General features: G+C 40.7%; 1 protein-coding gene across 1 annotated transcript in view; it reads right to left on the bottom strand.

Annotated features, from left to right (window-relative positions):
• The window catches only part of ITPR1 (inositol 1,4,5-trisphosphate receptor type 1), a 150,268-nt gene that overhangs the window by 87,557 nt on the left and 40,902 nt on the right, over positions 1 to 21,809 (bottom strand). Inside the window, exons 8-28 of the mRNA XM_085236225.1 lie at positions 20,781 to 20,879; positions 20,212 to 20,295; positions 19,977 to 20,123; positions 18,513 to 18,608; positions 17,373 to 17,417; positions 14,809 to 14,963; positions 14,069 to 14,168; positions 13,465 to 13,625; positions 12,627 to 12,768; positions 12,137 to 12,295; positions 11,433 to 11,605; positions 11,057 to 11,176; positions 9,675 to 9,869; positions 7,536 to 7,787; positions 6,094 to 6,235; positions 4,942 to 5,095; positions 4,445 to 4,632; positions 3,121 to 3,259; positions 2,252 to 2,310; positions 844 to 1,005; positions 546 to 716 (exon numbers count right to left, since the gene is read on the bottom strand). Coding sequence (XP_085092351.1) covers positions 546 to 716; positions 844 to 1,005; positions 2,252 to 2,310; positions 3,121 to 3,259; positions 4,445 to 4,632; positions 4,942 to 5,095; positions 6,094 to 6,235; positions 7,536 to 7,787; positions 9,675 to 9,869; positions 11,057 to 11,176; positions 11,433 to 11,605; positions 12,137 to 12,295; positions 12,627 to 12,768; positions 13,465 to 13,625; positions 14,069 to 14,168; positions 14,809 to 14,963; positions 17,373 to 17,417; positions 18,513 to 18,608; positions 19,977 to 20,123; positions 20,212 to 20,295; positions 20,781 to 20,879 — 2,943 coding nt within the window. The remainder of the gene's footprint in view (positions 1 to 545; positions 717 to 843; positions 1,006 to 2,251; positions 2,311 to 3,120; positions 3,260 to 4,444; positions 4,633 to 4,941; positions 5,096 to 6,093; positions 6,236 to 7,535; positions 7,788 to 9,674; positions 9,870 to 11,056; positions 11,177 to 11,432; positions 11,606 to 12,136; positions 12,296 to 12,626; positions 12,769 to 13,464; positions 13,626 to 14,068; positions 14,169 to 14,808; positions 14,964 to 17,372; positions 17,418 to 18,512; positions 18,609 to 19,976; positions 20,124 to 20,211; positions 20,296 to 20,780; positions 20,880 to 21,809) is intronic.

Below are 21,809 nucleotides of genomic sequence, written 5' to 3'. Positions count from 1 at the left end.
TTCTTTAAGCACTATTCTCTGCCTTTTGATAACAGTAAATACTTAAAAACAGAAAATATTCGGGGTTTAATCAAGACTTCTCTCTATAGTATTGTATGTCGTATGGATATGGTGCTTTAGCATTCATTCATTAGCTTCACTAGTGGACTTACTATGAAACTCAACACCATGCTAATAGCTACAATGAAGTCATAAGCAACCCCACATTATATATGCAAATAATTTAGCCAAGGGATACAGAAAAAATCAGCTATGTTGAGAGTACATTCATCTGACTGACTTTGGGTGCAGGCACCCCGGTGTTAGAACCTGAAGCTGACATTTTAGCAACATCGTATAGTTCTGAGTAGTTTCCATCTGAGACTAATTGCCACCAGCTGGTCTAAGTTCCCCTCTAATTCTTGCTTCAGTCAAAAACCAGCAGTCAGCATCACCAGGCCATGCAACTTGCTGACAAGACACTAGTCTCAGTCACAGGCCTGGAAACAGTTACACTTTCAGAAAATATTAACATACACACATGTGGAGAAGCACAACCTAATTACCTCTTTTTTCTTGTGTTCATTTTCACCTGGCACTCCGTCCATAGTCTCATCAGGGCCCTGGCCTTTGTACACCCAAAGCTCGGATTTTTCCACAATAGACCTCAGCTGGTCCAAATCTTGCTTTATCTGTTTGTAGTTGTCAACATCTTGGCTGGTAACAAGCAGTTGAACCTTATATGAACGCAACCCATTAGTCACACAAAAAGATTTTCCTTTTTCTTTTCTTTTTTTAATTTTTTTTTTTAACTACAATACATACGTTCAGATGAAGAGTGATGCTTTTAATGAACACACTTACCTGCTTAAAAGCTTGAAGAACTTCTTGTCTCTGACTGAAGTGTCGGAAGAGAAGCTGGAGTGCTCCAGAGACCAGGGGAGGATAATCATGCATCGTTAAATGCAGCAGAACTCTGAGGAATGTTCTGCCACCGTGATCATCCAAATCCAGCGGTGTATTCTCCTCACTGGAAACAGAGTGCAGGAATTTACTAGAATATTGGCCTTATCATTCCAACAGGTTTCTAAGTCTATCTCCCTGTGGTGGAAAAAAATCTCTTTCTTTTTAAATGAGTAGAATATTTATCAAATGCTATATGAAAACATACTGTTGGTTTTTTTGGTTTTTTGTTTGTTTGTTTGTTTTTGTGCGTGTGCTGCTTACTTGGAAGGCTATTCCACAATCTCATTACTCACAGTTCACTCAGCATGCAGCTGCGTGCAACCTATGTTTTTCAGAGACAAATTATGACTAATTATTTGTCCCCACATCAGTCCTGTCCTAGTGCTCCAATAATTCCTGTCCATTCCTAACAGTATCCTTTCTATCCACAAAATACAACCATTCCTCTGCATCCAGGTTGCAATACCAATTATGGCAAGCTCTTGTAGTTTTCCTCTTTGCTATCTTCTCTCTGTATTTCCTTTCTGTAGGTGATAAAATGTCCCTTTTTGATTTCCTTACCAAGGAGACTCTGAATCTTTCTCAAATTCTGCTTCCATCCAAATTTGCACACTTACATTACCAAACAGGTTATTAATTGTGCAAATGAATCTCTCTTCCCTCATTTAAGAAATCAGTTATCTTAGGTTTACAGAAAGGAGCTGCACCTCTCAGAACAGCTTAAGGGCTATTAGAATATACACCTTCACGGTGTTCCAACAGGGTGGGTGGGTGGAATATCAAGATAAGCCCAAGTACTTTATGTCTGTCACTGATTTTACATCCTGTGATTTAAGAAAGGGTATAAGCAACTCCAGAAAGAAAGCAGGTACTGAAGACAGGGCTTGTTTTGTTCTGTCACGCACGTGCAATCTAATTTTGCATTATAAAACAAACAAGCATGGCTAAGCAGATCTGTCTCAGAAGCTCCTTCCCTACACAAAATTTTCCACCTTAGATTTTACAGCAGCACTGAGCTTAGATGCACTGATCCTCCAGTTCTGCTTGCACCCACACAAGCAAAGCACTGCAGCAAAGACCTTTTTGACTGAAGGGCCACCTGTACCTTCTCCATAACTTTTAATTTAAACAGGCATTACTTCAAGCTGTATCAAGGGTATTTCAGGAAAACAAAGCCTACGCAACTGGGGCAGCTGTTCCCAATCTTTTTCCATTTACCACCTCACTTGCAATTGCAATCCACAGTCCTTGTGAGCACACTGGGGACTGCAGCGCTACATCTTGATTAGTGCTACTGAAGAGATACTTTCCTTCCACCAAAGATTCCTTCAGCTTGTTCTTCAATATGTTCAAAGTCTAGGGCTCCTAAGAACATAAAGCAGACAAATATGAAGTGTCAGAGTTGCACCAGAGATGTTTCTTCAGTCTAAACACATTTTAAACCACAAGTGTGGCTGTAGATGAACATCAGTCACAGAAACCTGAACGGAATGCACATGTTACTGAAGCTAAGATAACCTAAGAAAATATATTAACCTGCCATCAGCTCACAAACTGAACTCATAACCACTTCAGCAACATCCAAGTTTATTCTTCTTGTCTGTTTTCAGACTGCATCTGCCTCGTTCCAGACACCGATGGGACTGATGTAAGTTTCAGAGGGGTTGTCCACAGGGAACACCTGACTGCAGCTAGAAGTTCCAAAGCAATACTCCTACGGCTCAACAGACAGAAAGAGCTCTGTGTTTTCCAGTAAAAGGCACGTATTATTTTACTGGCAATAATTACTACTCCAAAATGATAAAAGAATAAAGCGTTTGGCATTTTTTTGCAGGAGGTTTGGCAGCTGCTTCCCTCTCTGTTGCCCCATCTCTCCAACCAGCAGGAGTTACAAATGTCAGCTTGAGCTGAATGCCACTGGACTTGCAATTTATACATCATTAACTGACATGACCTACTCTTGGGCACAATAGGCAGTGAAGTAAAAAGCACATATTTAATAAAAAACTGATGGTAAGTACAAAACTGAGACTACTGATGTTACCAGGCAACCTTCTGTTTGCACTGCTTCTGTGGGACCAATGTTCACACACCAAAGAAAGGACCTGAATCAATTACTGACTAAGATTAAAGAACCTTTCCTAACACAAACTCATTCTTTGCAAGGTAACTGACCTGGTACATTTGCTGGCATTTCTTGACTACTGCTTCCAGTGGGTGACTCAGACATCTGGGCGTTGCTTTCATCAAACTCATGTTTAAATATACAAAGTAGGCAGGAGATTCTGTAGTCCAATCTCACATTCAGAATGAACTGATGATATAGAAGTAGAAGAAATGTTGAAGTAGCTTGTCTGTTCCCAGCACGCACACAGACCATTGACACAACACAGAACTCCCAACACAAGATCAACATTTTAAAAATGTGGATGTAATTTGCAGAAGACGTATGTGGAAATATGCACTGCATTGCTTTTTTTGTTGTTGTTTTCTAGTCCCAGATTCATTAATTTTTTTTCCAGTGACTTCAGTGAGCACAATAGGCACGCAGTAATAAAACCTCAGAAGTAAAAGCCTTTGCAGAGTTTTGATTCCTCAATGCTGCCCAGACCATGCATCCTCATGCTTGAGGGAAAGTGCTTAATGCCAGTTTTAATAACCTATGGCAAAGGGGAATACTGACACATTAAAATACCCCACTGTGACATGCCAGGCCGTATGAGAGAAGTTCTTGGTTTAACTAAAATTAGAAATGGTGAAAGGAAGTGAATCAAGCCTCCCCTACGTGCTGCATCTGTTGCTGAGAGGAAGGGCATGACCTCAGATGCAGCTCCGTGCAAAGCCTCCCACGGAGGGCAGGGGGAAGGCACACCATGGCTTTCCTGCTGCTCTGCATGCTTCCGCCCACACGGCTTTTTCAGCATTTTGGCCTACATGAACTTGTCCATGAAGTTCCCAACAGTTCTCAACTTGTACAGCGAGGGAGGGAAGATGGATCTGAGCACAGTATTTTTGTGTCACATCTAGAAAGAGCTGTGGAAAAGGGGAAAAAACTTTTATCTTCATGTTCTGAAGACTAGGGAGTGAACAAGAGGGAAAAGCAAAGATGGAAGGGACTGCAAGAGACTGGGAAATGTACAGGCACCAACTGTTCAGCTGACAGCTATCCAGAAACAAGCATCAAGCATAACTCCCTTCCTTGGGACACTTAACAAGATGGTCCTGGAGATCCAGAGCAACTAAGACGCTACAGGGAGTAAGAGCCCTCTGCTTCAGCAAGTCAGCCATTCAAAAGCCACTGTTAAACACTGCTGTAGATTCAAGGTTTCAGTCACTGTATAATATTAACATATGTACGAGTGCTTCCTGCCTGAAAAAGTTGCCCTTGTAAGACTTGAAAACAGGTACATACAAGGCAGGAGTAAACGAAATGTTTACATGGCACTATACTGACACCTAAAGACAGAACAAGATGTCCATTAGTTTGCGATGCTGATACCTGAAGTATTTCAATGATCTTCAGCTTCGTATCCATCACCAGGATGTCCTCCTTCTCTGGCTCAGTCTGCTTGACATTGCCCTCAGGAGCAGCAGCAAGTGGGGTCATGGGCAAGAACCCCCCACCTCTCAGCACCACCTGGGTCATCAGCTCGCCGACTCCATGGATTGATCTCATCACATTGCTCCCTTCAGAGAGGTTGTTAAACACGTAATTATGTTGGTGTAATGGGACTGCATTAACATGACAAGGACACTTCACATCCTACAGAGAACTTGTCTCAACATTAAAGGCAGCCAGACACATAACTCCCTGGAACAGGTGAAAGCCAATGGGAGCAATGGTTCAGAACCACCCTGCTTGCTCCCTCTTCCATCGTAGACATCACCCTGCTTTACAATCAAGCCACAGACAGCACTGATTAGAAGGTGCTGAAAGCAAACTAACGTTTTTACATCAACTAGAACCTGCTGATGACAATCATTTCTTAGTCTTACCTTTGCTTTCCTCGCCTTTTGCCATTTTGGTAATAGGGAAGATGGTAGTGATGTGCACACAGTCTAATATAGCAAGGAGGATTTTTGTTAGCCTGAGGAGGTCACAGAAGTTGTAGAAACCAAAATATATCAGATTTCTGGCCAAGTTAACCACCTACCAAAATAACAATAAGAAGTCTGGTCAATACTAAACATTTTGCTATAAAAAATCAAGTTATAACAGAGAGAAAAAAAAAATATATATCAATAACATGGCTTAGTCATATTCTGGTTGTGATACCTCATAATTCCATACAAGACTGTGTACTTCTGCGTGTCATTAGAAAGTTTTCCGCTTGCTCAGAAATACTACAGTGCTTGTGGCACAGATCCCTAGCCACAATGGATATTCCCTAGCTACAATGGATATTCCCTAGCTACAATGGATATTCCCTAGCTACAATGGATATTCCCTAGCTACAATGGATATTCCCTAGCTGCTGTGTTTCATTACAGACCAGCTGAGATAGGTCAAGACTAGAAGGTACCTACAAATGCTTTTTATGGCTTTGGGTGACAATATAGATACATATATATCTACAGATAATTACTAAGTTTCCCCACAAGTGCTCCCAACACACTGCTTCACAATGCACAAAATACTTCCACATGTAGTGCGAATACTGAAGGCAGACCAATCAGCTCAAGCATTTCTCCATTTAAATCATCGTACTTTTAATCAATAGTTCAAGAATACTACTGCATGTATTCACTGCATGTATTCACTGCATTTGATTGCACAAACAGACCACATGGACTGGACATTAAGCCATGGAGTGTGGCACTGTTCTATGCATTGTAATACTGTAAGATGGAGAGAATATCTGTGCATGCAGACGGAGTGTTTAGTTTTACTGACTTTATGCCAGGAAAGCTTGCTTTGGTAGTAACACAGAGCACAAAAAGTAAATAAGTCGCTGCAATTTTAAGACATAAGTTCACATTCATTAACTGCATTTCAAGAGCAAACTTCACAAACCTCAGTGGATGCGTTTGCACGAGAGGAGGCAGCAGGCAGGGCAGCTCAGTGCTGAGTGCTGCTCATCTTCCTGCTGCTGAAAAAAAGCACCAAATCCCACCAAAAAAAGGTGAATATCAGAACTGGATAACTACCTCAAAAGTGAGCTTGTTCTTCTCTTTATCAGAGAAAGGGAATCTCTGACACACCACATCTCTTAAATATTCCTCTACAAATTCCATCGTTTGTGCAAATCTCTCTTTAATTTCATCTTTGGAAGTTCCGCTGCTATCGTAGCTGAAGGGGAAAACAAACAGAACAGAATTCAGCATGAATGTACACAGGGCTCTTTCCCCCAAGAAAAGTTAAAGGCTCTTGAAAAGCCCGTCCAATGGACAGAGTCAGGAAGCTGACACCAGACTTTCCTGGCTTTTGCTGCTTTATCCCATAGGGTCACTATTGAACCACTTAAAAGTATCCAAGAAAAACAAAACAAAACAGGGTTTTGTCCCAATAAAGTTGTTTCTTTTTTAACTGCAAACTGACAGGCTGCATGCAGCGCTCAGGAGAGCAGTTGTGGCCGAGAGATGCTGACTGTGGATGCTAACCTCTCTCCAAATAAAAACAATATTCATCCAGTGTAGACTTTTTTTTTTTTTGGTAACAGTTATGTTTCTCAGTCTGTGTAGATAACTGTAAAAAGAGAATCCCCATTAACTACCTTCTGTGCTCCTCCCTTTTTGATCATGCTTCCCTCATTGTTTAGCTTGAGCTAATCATTATTCTATTTTGGCACTTAAGGTTGACTATGAGCTGTTGTATTTACTCACAAAAGAGTAGGTTAGCGAGGAGGGGAGGAAGACAACACTGAACGTGAGTACTAATACCAAAAAGAATCAAATTCCTAATGGTTAACATGATTGTCAATTCTCGTTTCCCTGAGTAAAGAAAATGAGTTTCGATTCGTTCAAATTCTGTTCTACTGTTGTTAAATTATTTCTACTATAAAGAGGTGATAAGGGTTTGCAGTCAAGAAATCAAGCTTCCAACCAGGCTGAGGTTTTGTTTAGGTTTTCTACCCCTGTATCAGAATATTTTCCATTGGTGATTAAGCAACATGACTGCATCCAGCACATTACTTGTTTTTGCACCTTCCCCTTGTTTTTGCTATTGATGGCACCAGCTGCTGTACGGACGATCAGCTTTGAAGAGTCACTGCTCTGATCAAATCAGGCAAGAAGGAAATAGCCCTCCCCCGTTGCTTCCCCTCCCCAGGGTCACTGACCACATCACCCCCTTCGAGACAGACACCACAGTGTTCTGCAGAAACACCACCCTGCTTTCATACTTTACACCACACAGACAGGAAGGTGGTGTTTTTATTTCTGGTTTGTTTGGTTTTTTTTTTGTTTTTTTTTTTTTTACTGAGGAAGATCCTCTCCAAACATTACAAGCAATGAATCTGCTACATGGCTACAATAACAGAAATTAAAACAGTACTAAAAAACCATTAGGATCGATCTGGTTTCATTTAAAAATAGTAATAATAATCAAGTGATGGAATTTCCTTTCCCACACCATTCCAGCAAGTACTTACTCATCAATTGCAATTTCAGAAGGAATCTCAGACCACAGCCGTGCATACTTCACTGGTGTAACTTGCTCCTGGGGGTCACGATCAACATGCATGTGCAGCATGAGGCGGCAGAAAGATGCTCTCAGATCATAGGGCAAGTTTTCATCAGACATGCAGCGGAGAATGAGATCCACGTCCAGCTGGCCAGAAATCTCATTTATGGCTAAGTACTGGCGATCAAGGCACATTCTAGCAAAGAGGTTTAGCTGGTATCTTTGGGGAGAGGGGAGAAACACAAACATTTCCAGAACCATCCACTGCCTGGAGCATTGATAAGATATTATATGTAGTAACAATGGATTGAATTTTCTATTTTCCAGTCTTTACTCAAAAGAAAAACAAAAGGTATTAACCAAACACTAGTAAAAGTGGGAAGAGTGTAAAAATAAAATAAAAGGGTTCTTCATTTTCTAGAGAGTTATACAGAAGCAATACTATTAACAAAAGTTCTGTAAGAATCCAAAGAACACTTAAGGCAGCTCAGTCTGGATAGTGTAGAAGACAGAACACTTCTAACTAATGCTGATGCCATGGTGATTCACTGAGGAGGAACAATAGAATGGACAACAGAACCCTTAAAAGATGGCTCAGAAGTACTGAGCTCATTTCCCTCCAGTCAAAGAGATGGTAAATGAAAAATAAACTATTCTTTAGCTTTTCAGCCTGTAAGAGCAAATAACTGGCATTTAAGTTATGCACATTCAGCAGACTGATAATTAACCTTCAGTCACGAACATCCAACGCTCATAAATACTCACAGACTTGTGTTGAGCAATGTTAACTGTGAGATTTCCTAAAGAAATGAATGTTTAATTGACAACAAACTGCTTTTCATCTCCAAGCACTCCTCACGGTGGTTTAACCCAACTCTACACTAAGTAGTTCTGGAACAGGTTGCCCAAGGAGGCTGTGGATCCCCATCCCTGCAGGCATTCAAGGCCAGGCTGGATGTGGCTCTGGGCAGCCTGGGCTGCTGGTTGGTGACCTGCACACAGCAGCGGGTTGGGACTGGATGAGCATTGTGAGCCTTTTCAACCCAGGCCATTCTATGATTCTAGTTGTTTCAAGCACATGTACAAGACTATAAGGTGGGCTAGAAGTAATTAATGCTAGTGATTCTGCTTAGAAGAAAGTGTAATACAATCCATTTTGAAAGCAACTATAATTTTTATAAGTTGATATTATAGAAGATCGCATTTTAAGTACAGCCCCCCCAGTAGGTTCAATTAAAAACACATTGGGAAGTCTAGTGAAATTATTTCAGTGCTGGAGATAATGCAAAAAAAAAAAAAAAAAAAAAAAAAGCAGCACCAAAAAAATCTCTCTGTATCTCTCTGTACTCCCTGTACCACCAGAGCTGAGTCTGTCACACTGCTTTCAAAAGTTTAAAACCCAGACACAGGAATTTGGTTTGGGCTGAAACTTGATCTAACACTATGCCAAGAACTTGGTGTCTTGTCAAGTCATCTGGAAACATCACCTCACATTAGAAACTGCTAAAAGCACAGCTCAAACTGCACGAAAGAACAGTGCATTAATCAAACCTAACTTGTGGCTTTTTTTAATTATTATTTTTTTTTTTAAAGTTCATACACTGCCCTGCTGAATTCTGTAGGACTACTGAACACTTTGATTGCAGAATACTACAGGAGCACTGACCACAGAAGGCAAGGGGTAAATAAGTTTTTTTTTCTTTTAACCAAAAGCAAAACCATTTGTACACTGAAATCCACAGCACTTATTCACCCCCAACCACCATTTCAACACAGGAGTCCTACACAGTTGGCATACAGACTGCATTAACATCCATTTGCATGGGAACCAAGCAGAAACACAGCCATTAAATGGTGTGCAAGTTTAATGCACTGAAAGCCCCAGCTAATCTTTTCAAATCAGTTTAAACTTTCCCATGCTGATAATGTGATTTCTAACCATGAATCTCATGCTTTTAGCTCACACCTCACAGAGCCACTTTTTAATGGCTATTTCATCCACGAGCTCAGCATCCTTTCCCCAAATTTAACTGAAGCCTATATACTGAAGGCTTTCCCCCACAATTTAGATGAACTTTGCTAGCCAGCTACTGCACATGCTGTTAACCTGTAATAGCTGAGCACGTCCCGATCTTCCTTCTGCCCTTCCTTAGCATCCTGAGCCAATTCTCTGATACTCTTACTGCGGATTTCCTTGTTACTGTCTCTCCAGAATAGCCACACTTCTTCCTCATCTTCTCCAACTTCCAAGGCATTTTCTCCACTTGACACTTCTTCAAATTCAAATCGAGAGAGGACCAGCCTGCCAGAATGAAGTGTGGTTAGACTAGAAACTGCCAAGACCCATGCAAAGCTTTCAGAACATTTCTTTCAAGACACTTGCTGAAATGTACTGGTGATATAAAAGTAAGTAATTTTATGATTCACCTGCCTTAAGAAAACAAATTTTATTCTTGAACTATACCAAGTAAAAGTTGAATATCACACTCATTCTGCAGTAGCAATTTATTACAGAAAGTCTTCGGGTTTTATTATTAAAAGCAGTGGAGTAAATTTAGAATGTAAACCTTTCCATCTGACAACAAACATTTCATTCAACAAACAAGGAAGATTTGGTGAACAAAAACATTTGATCAGTACCAGATCCCATAAATACTGGATAACTGAATAACTGGATCAACACTTTCCTGCTTATGTGACAAAGCTAGAAGCAATTCAGCCACTAAAACAGTAACCGTGCTCTTTCTTTTGCTGAAGAACTAGAATCATACATATGAAACATGCAAATCAAGTATATGAGATAAGAACAAATAAAATATGTGGCAACTTTAAGCACTGGTGGAAATAAATTAGTCTTCATGCTTTGATGAAGAGAATTACCTCTTCAAGGATATTCTCAGCTATGTGGATTTTGGGTACTACCTGACAAAGGCCTGCCTCCCTCTTACAGTATTTAGATAATGATTATCTGTACCCTATTCCATGTATTGAATAACCTCATCGTTATAAAAAAGACAACTGGGATTTGGTGCCTGCAGTGATGCTCCATCAGTGGCAGGGCAGTGCAGAAAACTAGAGACCAAAACCCAACAGTTAGGGGGAGAAACAAGTGAGCAGAAATGCATCAGCTTCTGCTTTGGTGCAAGCTGAGTGCTGAGTGCAGAGTCCATGTCCTGCCCAAGAAGTGCTCAGATAGCTCAGAGATGGAAGCCTGGGACCCAGAAGACAGCTTATGGAATCCTGTACTCCCTTCCTGCAAGGCTTTCTACTTGAAGGAAAGAAAACAAAATATCAGAAAGTCTCTGACTGCAGGTCTGAGAACAGACATCACAGACTTTTGCAGTCATCAATATCCATTTATTGTGCACCCAAAGAGGACTCTGCACATATTTAACTGCTTTCTCTAGATGTGCCAGAAGTGCTCTCAGCTTTGAATCCCTTCCCTTCTGTTTCACACTAGGAAAACCATCTCTAAAGGCATTGACTTACTTCGTTTCAATGAGTATGTCTGCATTTGCTGGATTCAGTACGGCTTTACAAATCAACTCCTGTGTTACTGGAATAGACTTGTTCATGGAAACGCACAGATCTGAGAGATAATCCAAAAACCTGTTGGAAAACGTAAGCCAAGAGGGTATCAATCCATGCTGAGGTTTAGACTGAGGCACTCTATATTTCAGAAAGAAAACATTCAGAACTCTGATTTAACACTATAGAGTAAGATCCTTGCCTTAGCAGGAAGTTATGGCAAATGCCAAAAAAGAAGTGAACTAGTTGTGCTTACTTGCTAGTAAGTTGGCAAGTGCAGCTTTTTCTCAGAGGACTGAGGAAAACGGTAGTTGTGTATTTAAAATGCAGATCTCACCTGGGCTCCCTATTTTTCCTCACAAGACTAACAAAGGTATCGATCTCAGCAGCTGTGATGTGTTTCTCCAGGAGCTTGCGATTGTTATGAAGCAGTGCTGTAATAGTGTCCTCAGCCAAGACATCGTAGCCAATTTGTTTCTGCATGAAGCCAAACTGCTTTGCAATGTATTCCTTTAACCAAAGGGAAAGAGAAAGGTGATGTAATTCATTCTCAGAATTTCAGAAAATAATCAATAACAAAACAACAAGACATTTGTTAATTCCAACATCCCAGGCAGCGACTGAGTTAGATTCTAATTGTTCTTCCTTTAAAGTCTTAACATCTCCCTTATTCCTGGACTGGATACCAAAGAATTTCTCCCTATCCGAGTCTGGTTTTAATAGCTGCAACAAAAAAAACTACGCATCCTTAGTTCACAGGCCAACTTGCAATGGAGCTTGCAGTACACAAGAGTGAAGAAAATCTTTAAGTTCACCTGTATTGACAGCAATTCCATTGTTTTCTCAAATTCTCCTTACAAGTATTGCTAGTTACACTGCACATAACCTCTGATAGAGTCAAAAGATGACAGTAAAAATAAGCAACCCAAAAAACATCTTGCTGACTGTACAACCACACCACAGCACAGCAGGAGCAATATCAGTGGTTTTTGGAGCAGGATAAACGTTAGTACCATTGAGAGCTGCAAACATATTCCAAACCTGATTCTTCCTGTAATCCTGCTGAGAATGCCTCAGCACCCTGTAGCAGAGCCTGCAGATGTGTCTGAAGGGAGCATGACGTTGGTCTCCAAGCTCCTCCAACCGCAGCATGGGGCCATCGCCGCTGTCAGTGAATGGTGCTTGCAGCAACTTGAAAATCTGCGGATTTATGAAAACCCAAACATAAATCCCACGAGGCATCTGATTCACGTAAAGGTACTGCGCTAACATTCATCAATTTCAAAAAGATACGTCAGAAACACACCATAGTTGCTGTTTGTTCCTTGGCCACAGAGTAGCCAAGATCATCACTATATTCTATAATCTTTTCTTCTAGCAATACTACGCCCAGAGTCCACTGCCAAGCTGCCAACAGCTAGACACTCAGCAGATCCTTTGGTCCCACCATTCTGACCAGGTTCTCTATTACTAGGATCTCCTTTCCGACAACCCTTCGTGTAGGCACAGCTTAGAGAAAAATGCAGTCTACCTGCTTTAGGATATTCTGTTCTCTCATCAGTTTTTGCCGTTCTCTATTAGGTTTAGAAAATACCACTTCAAGGACGTCTTGCCCAGAATTAGTTCCACCAGTAACAAAGTAGACCAAATCCTCCAACAATTTGGTAACAGATCTACAGAAAAGTCACAAGTTGTTAATACAAGAATACAGATTCTGTTAAAAGAACAACGACAGTGTGAGGTTACACGGATTTCATGTTAAGGGACAAAAAACATTACAGCTAACCCAGATGTTGGATAAAGCACCAACGTTTGCATGAAATTTAACATTAGGAGCCAGTACTCCTTATTGTTACAGCCTGTTAGAATAGCACAGGTACAACTGTCAAACTGCAGCAGCATTAAGACAATGACATCACTTTAAGGCCACTATATGATCACTACGTTTTCAGCAGTTCTTTTGAATTGCCAGAAAAAATAGATCAGGTTATAATCTCCTTGAGGCCAAATGAAAAACACTGCCTACGGAAGCACACGTGTTTTACACAGCAGACTGCACATTCTTTTTGAGTGGCCACATATTTTTCAAAGACATTGCCAGAGGATTTGCCATAAGTCATATGTTCACCCTTCACAAGATGGATTATAAATTCCCACACTCATTTTGCAAAGCCCATCAAGAGAGGCATGCTACGGATTATTCCCCTACGTTCACAACAACAGTTTCCCATGCTCTCATTTCACAAAGTGACAGTGAAGGGTTGACAGAACACTGCTTGAGAACCTCCACTATGTGCACATATCAATAATGAAAGAAATAGGTATTGAGTAAAGCAAGCAGTATTTGAACCAACTTCTCGTTTCCTTACCGTCTTTCATTCTGGGTTATTGTTCCTTTTTCCAGTTTGCCAGCAATGGAACCTAACACCTTACTTGCATCATTTGCAAAGTCCAAGTCCCGAACCTCTGCAGGAGAAACTGGTACTATAGCAAAAGCTTCCTTGTCCTCTTTTACTGGAGAAGTACCAATCTAAAACCCAAAGAAGCTTTATTATCAGAATAGAAGGCAAAAAAGTAGTATCGCTAAGTATGTGAACAACTAACACAAACAAAAAGCCACACTGCTATGCAGATTCACTCAGACAGTATGGGAACAGAACCACTCTGTACAAGCTCATAGGTGTTCCCAATACAGAGAAATCTCAGACTGAGATTGCAAAATGTTGCCATAAACAGGAGAAAAAAAATCTTCCATGTGCTGACTGCCATATATCAGAGATTTAACAGCATAGCTATTAAGCTACTATGAAAGCCTATAGAAAACTTTGTGTAGGCACCATTAATTGCTGTTACACTGTTTACTGTTTGACCAACTCCAAAGTCTCAAAGGACTGGAATTCCTACCTATAAGCAACATGTAAGTAAAAGTATAGAAATAAAAGGATGCAATCACAAAAAATTAACAAGGCTTACCTTAAGCATCACAGGTTTCTCTTCTTCTTTATCAATAGGGATATTTGTACTGTGAACCCAGGTGTTAGTGCAAAGGTGTCTAAGTCTGACATAAGAGTTCCTAAAAGAAAGTCAGAAGATTCAAAGTGTGAATCAGATTGCCAGGCAAGAAATCTTAGCATTGTTCATAAATGCAAAATGCTGGCAGGATCAAGTGGAAAAAAAAAACAAACAAAGAAAGTAACAAAACTACTTCTACCCAAGCTGCCATAACAGGAATAACTCTTTTTTCCTTGTTAATTTATGCTAACTTACAGTATGTGATGATTCAAAGAGTCAGCTGGATAAAGTTCATACAACAAATATTTCTGGGTAGGAGTGGACAGCATAGAGCCTGCATTCAGACTGTGCATCTTTGAAAGGTACAGTATCTTAAGTAGCAAGAGGTACCATATGAACAGTTAACTAACCAGAGACAACAGAAAATGAAGTGCCAAGCACCAGTCACGTCCTAGCAAACGCAATACAGACAGGTATTAGGAAGAGCACTATAGACAACAAACTTCAGCCACAGTCTCTTCACTGGCAAGAAAGACACTTCATCTGTTTTCCCATCTATAAAATGGGGTTCTGTTACCAATAACTCCACTGTGAAGTACTAGAGTGATGTTCTAGGCATTATTTCTATGTTAATTTGAAAAACCACCTCAATTTCAAAGGAAAAAAACTGTGGGAAAACAGCTCAAAGTCGTTGGCCATACCTGGGGACAAGGCTGTCTCCCCCTCGCAAGGTGGTGGGGTCCAACTCGAATATGGAGGAGATATCATTTCCTTCAGGCACGGACACCAGAGAGTATGCCATCTTCTCCTGAGCACTGCGCAAGCCTCTTCTGGAGGCATCCTGCTCAGGGTCCTGCTGTGGAAGAAGTCCCATCACAAAGTCAGTTCAGGCTCTCCAGGCCCAACTGCCTAGTGCTAAATGGGCACGTGCTGTAATTTGTAGAGCTAACTCTGAACCACTCCAGGTCCTGGAGAAGATTACTATGACTTAGGGTACCAGCAGCTCCTCATCAAACAATTTCCTAGCTTTCTATAGTGTTGTTAACTTCTGAGCATTCCTGGATTGATATATACATTAAATCCTAGACAACAGAAGCTGTGTCTTGCAGAGGGTGCCAGAAGAAACTCAAAACCCCCCAGTCATTCACCACACAGTGTGTCAGGAACTCTGACCAGATGCACATCTGGTGAGATGGCCACTCTAGACACTACTGGCTTTAGAAATATATTTGGCACCACTGGAAGACAGGCACTCAAAGGAGGCTGAAAGCAATGCCCTTGATACAGGGCATTCCAATCCCTAAAAACACTGAATAGCTACCCAGTGTTGTTTGTGCCTCAGAATACTCTGTAGTTTGCACATTGGTATTCGGTGAACTTGGCTGCAAAATAGTGACATTTAACGTCCTTGGTTTTGCACAGGGAACAGACAGTTAACTGCATGGAACAGAAATACATTGGGAACGTGCCATCAAAAGAAGCGACTATACATTCAAGGGTCCATCTGGAGGCTTTACATCTGGAGAAATGTGCTCACTTGGTTTGAATTCTCCACGTTTCAGCAGCCTCCTTCATCCCCACAATAAGACAACTGCTAACATTCACGATGTGCCTTTGACACACCAGGAGAAAACTGGTCAGTTATAAGAACTGCCACAAAGCTGACAATGGAAACTAATAAGTTGGGAAGCAAGAATTGAGGCAATTTAGGGAGAACTAAAACTTCAGCACCAACATTGACAGAAGCAGCCCACTAATACTGAAAGGGTGTTACACAGCATCTCATTCATGCCCATTTAAACTGCTCTTCCACTGAGCTAAAAGAAGAAAACAACAGCAAAACAGCTGTGCAAAGAAACCTGCAGTTCTGCAGAGAGCTCACATTTGAATGAATTTGAAGTTAATGTATGAAAGCAAAGGTAAGCAGCCCACACCATGTTGTCATGACTGAACGTTAAGCAATGCAGTAATTTTATGTTAGAAATGAATTATGTGCTCTTGATCCTATTCTTTATGGTCTATTTTTGCCACCTAGTGGTTAAAAAAACACAGTAGGGAAAAAAGTACACTTCTGAAGCCAGAGTGTTACCATTATTACTGCACTCAGGAATAAGGCATTAGTGCACTACCAGCAGGAAGGATATCTATAATGACAGACACATTGATTAACTTTCAAGTTAAGCCAAAAAAAAAAAAACAAAAACAGTTTAGCATTGGATATTTTTCCCCCCTCACTGGAACAACAGCAGTGTGGAGTTTTTGTTCATGTTTTTCCCCACTGTACAACTATGTTTACTAAAGACAAGCTGGCAGAAGATGAGCGTTTGCTAAGCTAGCAAGAAATAAGGATAACAGTTCAGTATCTGGGGGCAAGTGCGAGCTTCTTAATGGCTAGGCTGTGATGGTAAATCCTTTTCAGAGGTAATCTCATCCCTGCAGCACTATCACAGAATTCACCTCCTTTTGAATACGGGAATAGTTCCTTCTCAGTTCTAAGTGTAGCAAATCTTTCACTACTCAGTATAAATGACTGAGAAATTCACATAAGCCCACAGTTTCATCCAAGTTAAAGAACGTAAGCTAAAATTGAAAATGCTGTTCCAGTTCTGTTTTCTCCCATTGAAGCAATGCTGTTTCCCTTTGACATCAGTGAGAAGCTTCTAACAGTACAAAGCATCAGCACTCAATCTTCAACACAAAAATATTTACTGAGAAGGACACAGACTTGCTTTCATGAGAAAGAATGGAAGAAAGAAGGGCGCTGAAATCATTCCCACCCTGCCATTCTTTCTCTCTAGGCCCTTCAGCATGGCTTTCCAGTGACACTAAAATGAGAGGGTACTCATGAATTGAACAAGGAGGCCAAGAATGGCTGACTGGCACAGCACGACGTGAACATCCCACTAGGAACACACGACACTTGTGTCAACCTTGAGCTCTTCAGACCTATACAAAGAGTGCTTCAAGAAAGCAAAGGTTTAAGAAAGAGGAAGACAGAAAGACATACTATGAAGGGGGAAGGTAAGGGGTAAGTCCAAGTAACACATGAGTTTGGTCACAGGTGTATTGCTCCTTACTAAAGCCTACTCCAGTTTTTAATATCCACTCCTCTGCAGAGGCCCTGACAGCCTTCAGATCACGCTCAATTTCTCAGCATCTGCACTAGCAACAAGGCCTCAACAATCCATGCACTGGCCAGTTGAGTACCAGAGCCTGTGCAAGCCCTCTCAATTAGGGGCAAGACCATACTCTTGCCTATACTTACTGAGGATTGACACTCCTGGTCATCTTCCTCATAGTCAGGGTTTACCTGATGAAACAGAATCACACGCATGTCAAAACTCTAACAGCGCTACAAGTGGGAAACAACCTCAGCACAATCTAAATTTGTTTTGCAAAAGATGAGCTCTACTGCTACGGTTCTACTGGGCATGCAGAACAAATATAATACACAAGTGGATTTATTTCTAATTGGCTGATTTAGCAAACCCTGAAAAAGCTGAATACTGGACCACAGTTGAAAAGGATTTGTTCATGTACATGTGACAAACTGTTGCTGCTTTTCCAATCTACTTGTTAGAGGAGTGTAACATAGGATACGTAATCCAGACCTTTCCCACTGAAACTCTCATGTCAACAACATGAGCTAAGACAGCCTTTCTGCTCTGCTCTGCCTTACATCCAGGACAGCCTTTATTTATAGAGGTTTGTGTACAGGCATATTGGTATATCTGTGCCCTGAAATACTTAAAATTAGTTTTAATGAACATTTACAAGTGTTAAGCAGCAAAACTCACAAAATTATAGTGTTTTAACATTTTATTTATTTCATTTTATAAGATGTCCTGAAATTTTACTTCAGTGTGGAGAGATTATCAACTACAGCAAGCAAACCAGACCTTACTTTGTGCTTGGACACTTAAGCATTATCTGCAGTTCTTACCAGCCTGCTCTGAAACCTAACTGCATTTCCATCTTACAGTCAATCTTTCCTACTAGAAAATCCATGACTTGAGAGAAGCTAACATTAGCTAATAGAACTTATTTTCCCCCAGTGGGGCTCAGCCATTTAAGAGCTATTCAAATACTAATTCAACTTCATTCTTACTACCCACAAAACAGTATACCAGTATTTAGCACCTACCCCTTGTAAAAGAGTAATTGCCTTTAGAATTCACAGGAAGAGCAATATACTCAAGACTATCCCTATACTGCAGCATTCATCCAAGTCTCTTTAACTGACTTCCATGTTTACCATCTACATTTGTAATGACCCTAAAGGACCCAAACACTGCTCTCCTTCCCTCATCTTTTTAGGGTGGGAAATGAGAGATTTTCAGAAAGAATAAAAGGAATAGGATGCTGAGAAGGAAAGGCAGAGCTCCTAAACAACCTCAACGCTTACCTCTGCTGCTAAGTAGTGCCCAGTAGCAAGGTGTTTGAACCTGAAAAGGCTGTTCCAGTACCCTGCACCACCACGGCAAGGATCATGCTGTACCACCTGCAAGGAAAGGGGAACAGTTATACTATCTATGAGTGACTTCTCTCTTAAAATACAGTACTTCACATATATATTTCCCTTATAGGTAAAGAAGAAACATAACAAAGATCTCCCGAAAAGACAAAATAATCTTTCAAATGAAAACAACGTGCAGTACAGAAAATACTTGGAGCAGTTATTCCATCTCAATTTAGGAACATTGTTTCTTTGGCCACTGGGTACTGACCAGTGTTCCATCTGGAGTTTCTGGTGGGTGATGGCAGGAAGATTAGGGTACAAGCTGGCAGTTAAAGTAATGAAAGAAAGTGCTCTAGACTGGCATCATTGCTAGATCTTGAAACAGACTTCCTAAAGAGATGCAGCAGATCCATCAAATTTTTCTGGAACTAATATTTAACTAATGTGCTGTATCTAATGTTCAACCTTCTGAAAGGTCTGACATGCAGCAGTATTGTACAGAAGTACTAGAAGAGAAATCTGACAGACTGCAAACTTGCCCTGTAGCAAGCAGAACCTCCAACATCAGCTGATCTGTTACTCAGTATTGGCCACTCTGGGTACACCCACTTAGGGAATGCTCAGTACAGCTGATCTCTGCTTTCTGGGGAAGGACTACACCACCTTTGAGCACACCACATCCATCACTGGGTAACTGCATGCACGTCAACAGTTACAACACATCACTGGCTTTTGTGCAAGCTCGTTAGAGGTAAGCTTTCAACAGAAATAGGGGAAAAGCTGTATATCAAATCAGATACTTCTGGAGCGATGATAGGAAAAACATATGCAGCATTACAACTAATTTTATGGCTCTCACAGGCAGTGCAAATGGCAAACATTTAAAACCATACCTACATAAAATAGCTCTGGTTTATCCTTTGTACTAATAGAGGGAGAGTATTTTTTGAAACCAACGATGGCACGGATATTAGTCACTATGTAAAAGCCCAGTACAGTGAAAAATGGTTCAGACAATGCACAGTCTAGCACAAGGTTGCTATCTCCTTTCAAATGAGATATGTATAATCACAGCATTGCAGACCAAAAATAGAATGTTCAGAACACTCTCCGGGACAGTTGAGATTATTAGCTGGCTTTAGATTTCAGAGACTGGTAAGAAAAATGACATCACAGATGCTTCTCTGTCCTCTTTTTCTAAATTGTCAAGAACCTGTATTTCAGAGCTATCTGTTACAGCATTAGAAATCACCCTCAGTTTTGATTTCGCACAGAAAACATAGCAAATAAAGGAAATATTAAATTCAAATATCAGGAAGGCTTTTACCTAACAAAAGTAATGCAAGTATGTGGTTTTTAAACAGCAGCAGTCACCACAGAGCCACCTCCAGCCCAGGTCACAGTTCTTACCTCCACCTCCCACAGTGCCTTTGAGCTGGTTGCAGAAGTGGCAGACTGCCTCCCCGTCGTTCTGAGGAAGACGTGCTGCTTCTTTCTGTGCTCGTCACAAGTCAGAAACTTCTCCTGCTCTGCATGAAACAATCTTACTACATCCCCCTGTCAAGGCCCAGAATGCATGATCAGTAGAGACAGAGACATTACCCACCAGTGAACAAGTTAAAGCAAGTAAACTTTTGAGTCTTACCCCTTTGAGGATGTCATCTTTATTATCACTCCATTTCATGAAAAGGACTATTTTCCAGCTTGTATTGCAATTCACAGAGTTGACCTAAAAGGAGAAATAAAACTGTTAGTCCCACTGTCTTGTGCTTGCATAATTTCTGCCATAGAACTACTGCCTTATTTTTTAACCCGGCGTTCAGGGTACTACAAACCTTATTGCATTACTTTAAATAAAACCACTTCTGCATCTGCTCATGAAAAATCTAACTACAGATCTGACTCACCAGTAAGTCACGCACCATAGAGCCATGGCTATTGATCTTGAAGAATAATCTCATTTCTATCCAGTCAAAAAAACAGATCAAATTTCAACCTTTGTTCAGTGCACAAAAGGTACAGGAGAATTCTTGCAGAGACATTAAGGAGATGAGTTACAAGACAATAATTCTTAAACATCACCACAGGTGCTAACGAACTTACCAAGGTTTCATTTTCCTGCAACACAAGCCCTAGCAGCTTAGCTGAAACATACAGAGGTTTGTGCAGCTGTTCCCAACTCCTGTACTACCAGCTGTGTCTGTCTGCCCTTACCTCATTGCATCCCGGATTATCAACAAGCTGATGACTACTAGCATGAAGAGGTTGACCAGCGTTGACAGGATTCAGGACTACTTTGTCTCCAATGACAACCTGTAGATAAGCACAGCATCAGACAAACCTGCGATCTCAGAAAGCATGTTTTGTTTGTTTTAAAAAAAAAAAAAGAGTGATAAGAGGAAATTGCAGCCCCATAGTTTGGAGAGATGCCGGTCTGAATAAGAAAATCAGGATTCCATTGCACCAGAAGCTAGCTTACTATAGATTCAGTCATTCAGGCAGGAAAATAATCCTATACCAAGGGACTTAGAGGCTTACAGAAGAAACATAGCCTGTAATTTTGGTAACAAATCTATCTGCTACTTCCCATGAAGTTGTTTCATTGGTTAACATTTAACAAGTAATTCCTATAGCAAAAGGTCAGCCAAAAATCCTCCTCCTCCAAGATGCACTTTCATTTGTAAAATCAGACTCTCAACCAGGCTGGCATATGACTCAAGGCAAACGCACTTCATTACGGACAGCAGATGTCCTGTTCTTCCCTTCTGCCAGGGCAAAACCTTACTTAAATTAAAATACAAAATCCTTCTCTGTATTGAAGACAACTGGTCATCATGATAAAGTGCCTGCAAATTCACAGGATTTAAAAGAGGTTAATGGCCACTACAACTGCATTACCTTGTGCTTTGGCATGCATGCATGCGTGTGCAAAAGGAACAATTACATGAAAATGCTTGGGGATAGCTGACAGGAGAAATTATGTTATAAAGCCCGCTGAATTTACGTGCAGGTGTATGGCTGGGTTATACCACAGAGCACACTAGTGCTTATTGATGCTGTGTTTTAGACAGGCTGTATAACCAGGTGACTCAGATATTTAATTTCTTAAGTTTGATGCATGATCTCTTGTACAACAGCAATGTATTACATACCAAATGAGTTATTTCCCATGAACTTCATTTCCCATTTGACTTCATTATTACCTCATTCTTCACGTAAAATATTTGAGTAATTTTGATTCAA

This window comes from Meleagris gallopavo, chromosome 14 (assembly GCF_905368555.1).
Source record: "Meleagris gallopavo chromosome 14, MGAL_WU_HG_1.1, whole genome shotgun sequence".
NCBI lineage: Eukaryota > Metazoa > Chordata > Aves > Galliformes > Phasianidae > Meleagris > Meleagris gallopavo.
This window is presented reverse-complemented; position numbering and strand designations above follow the sequence as displayed.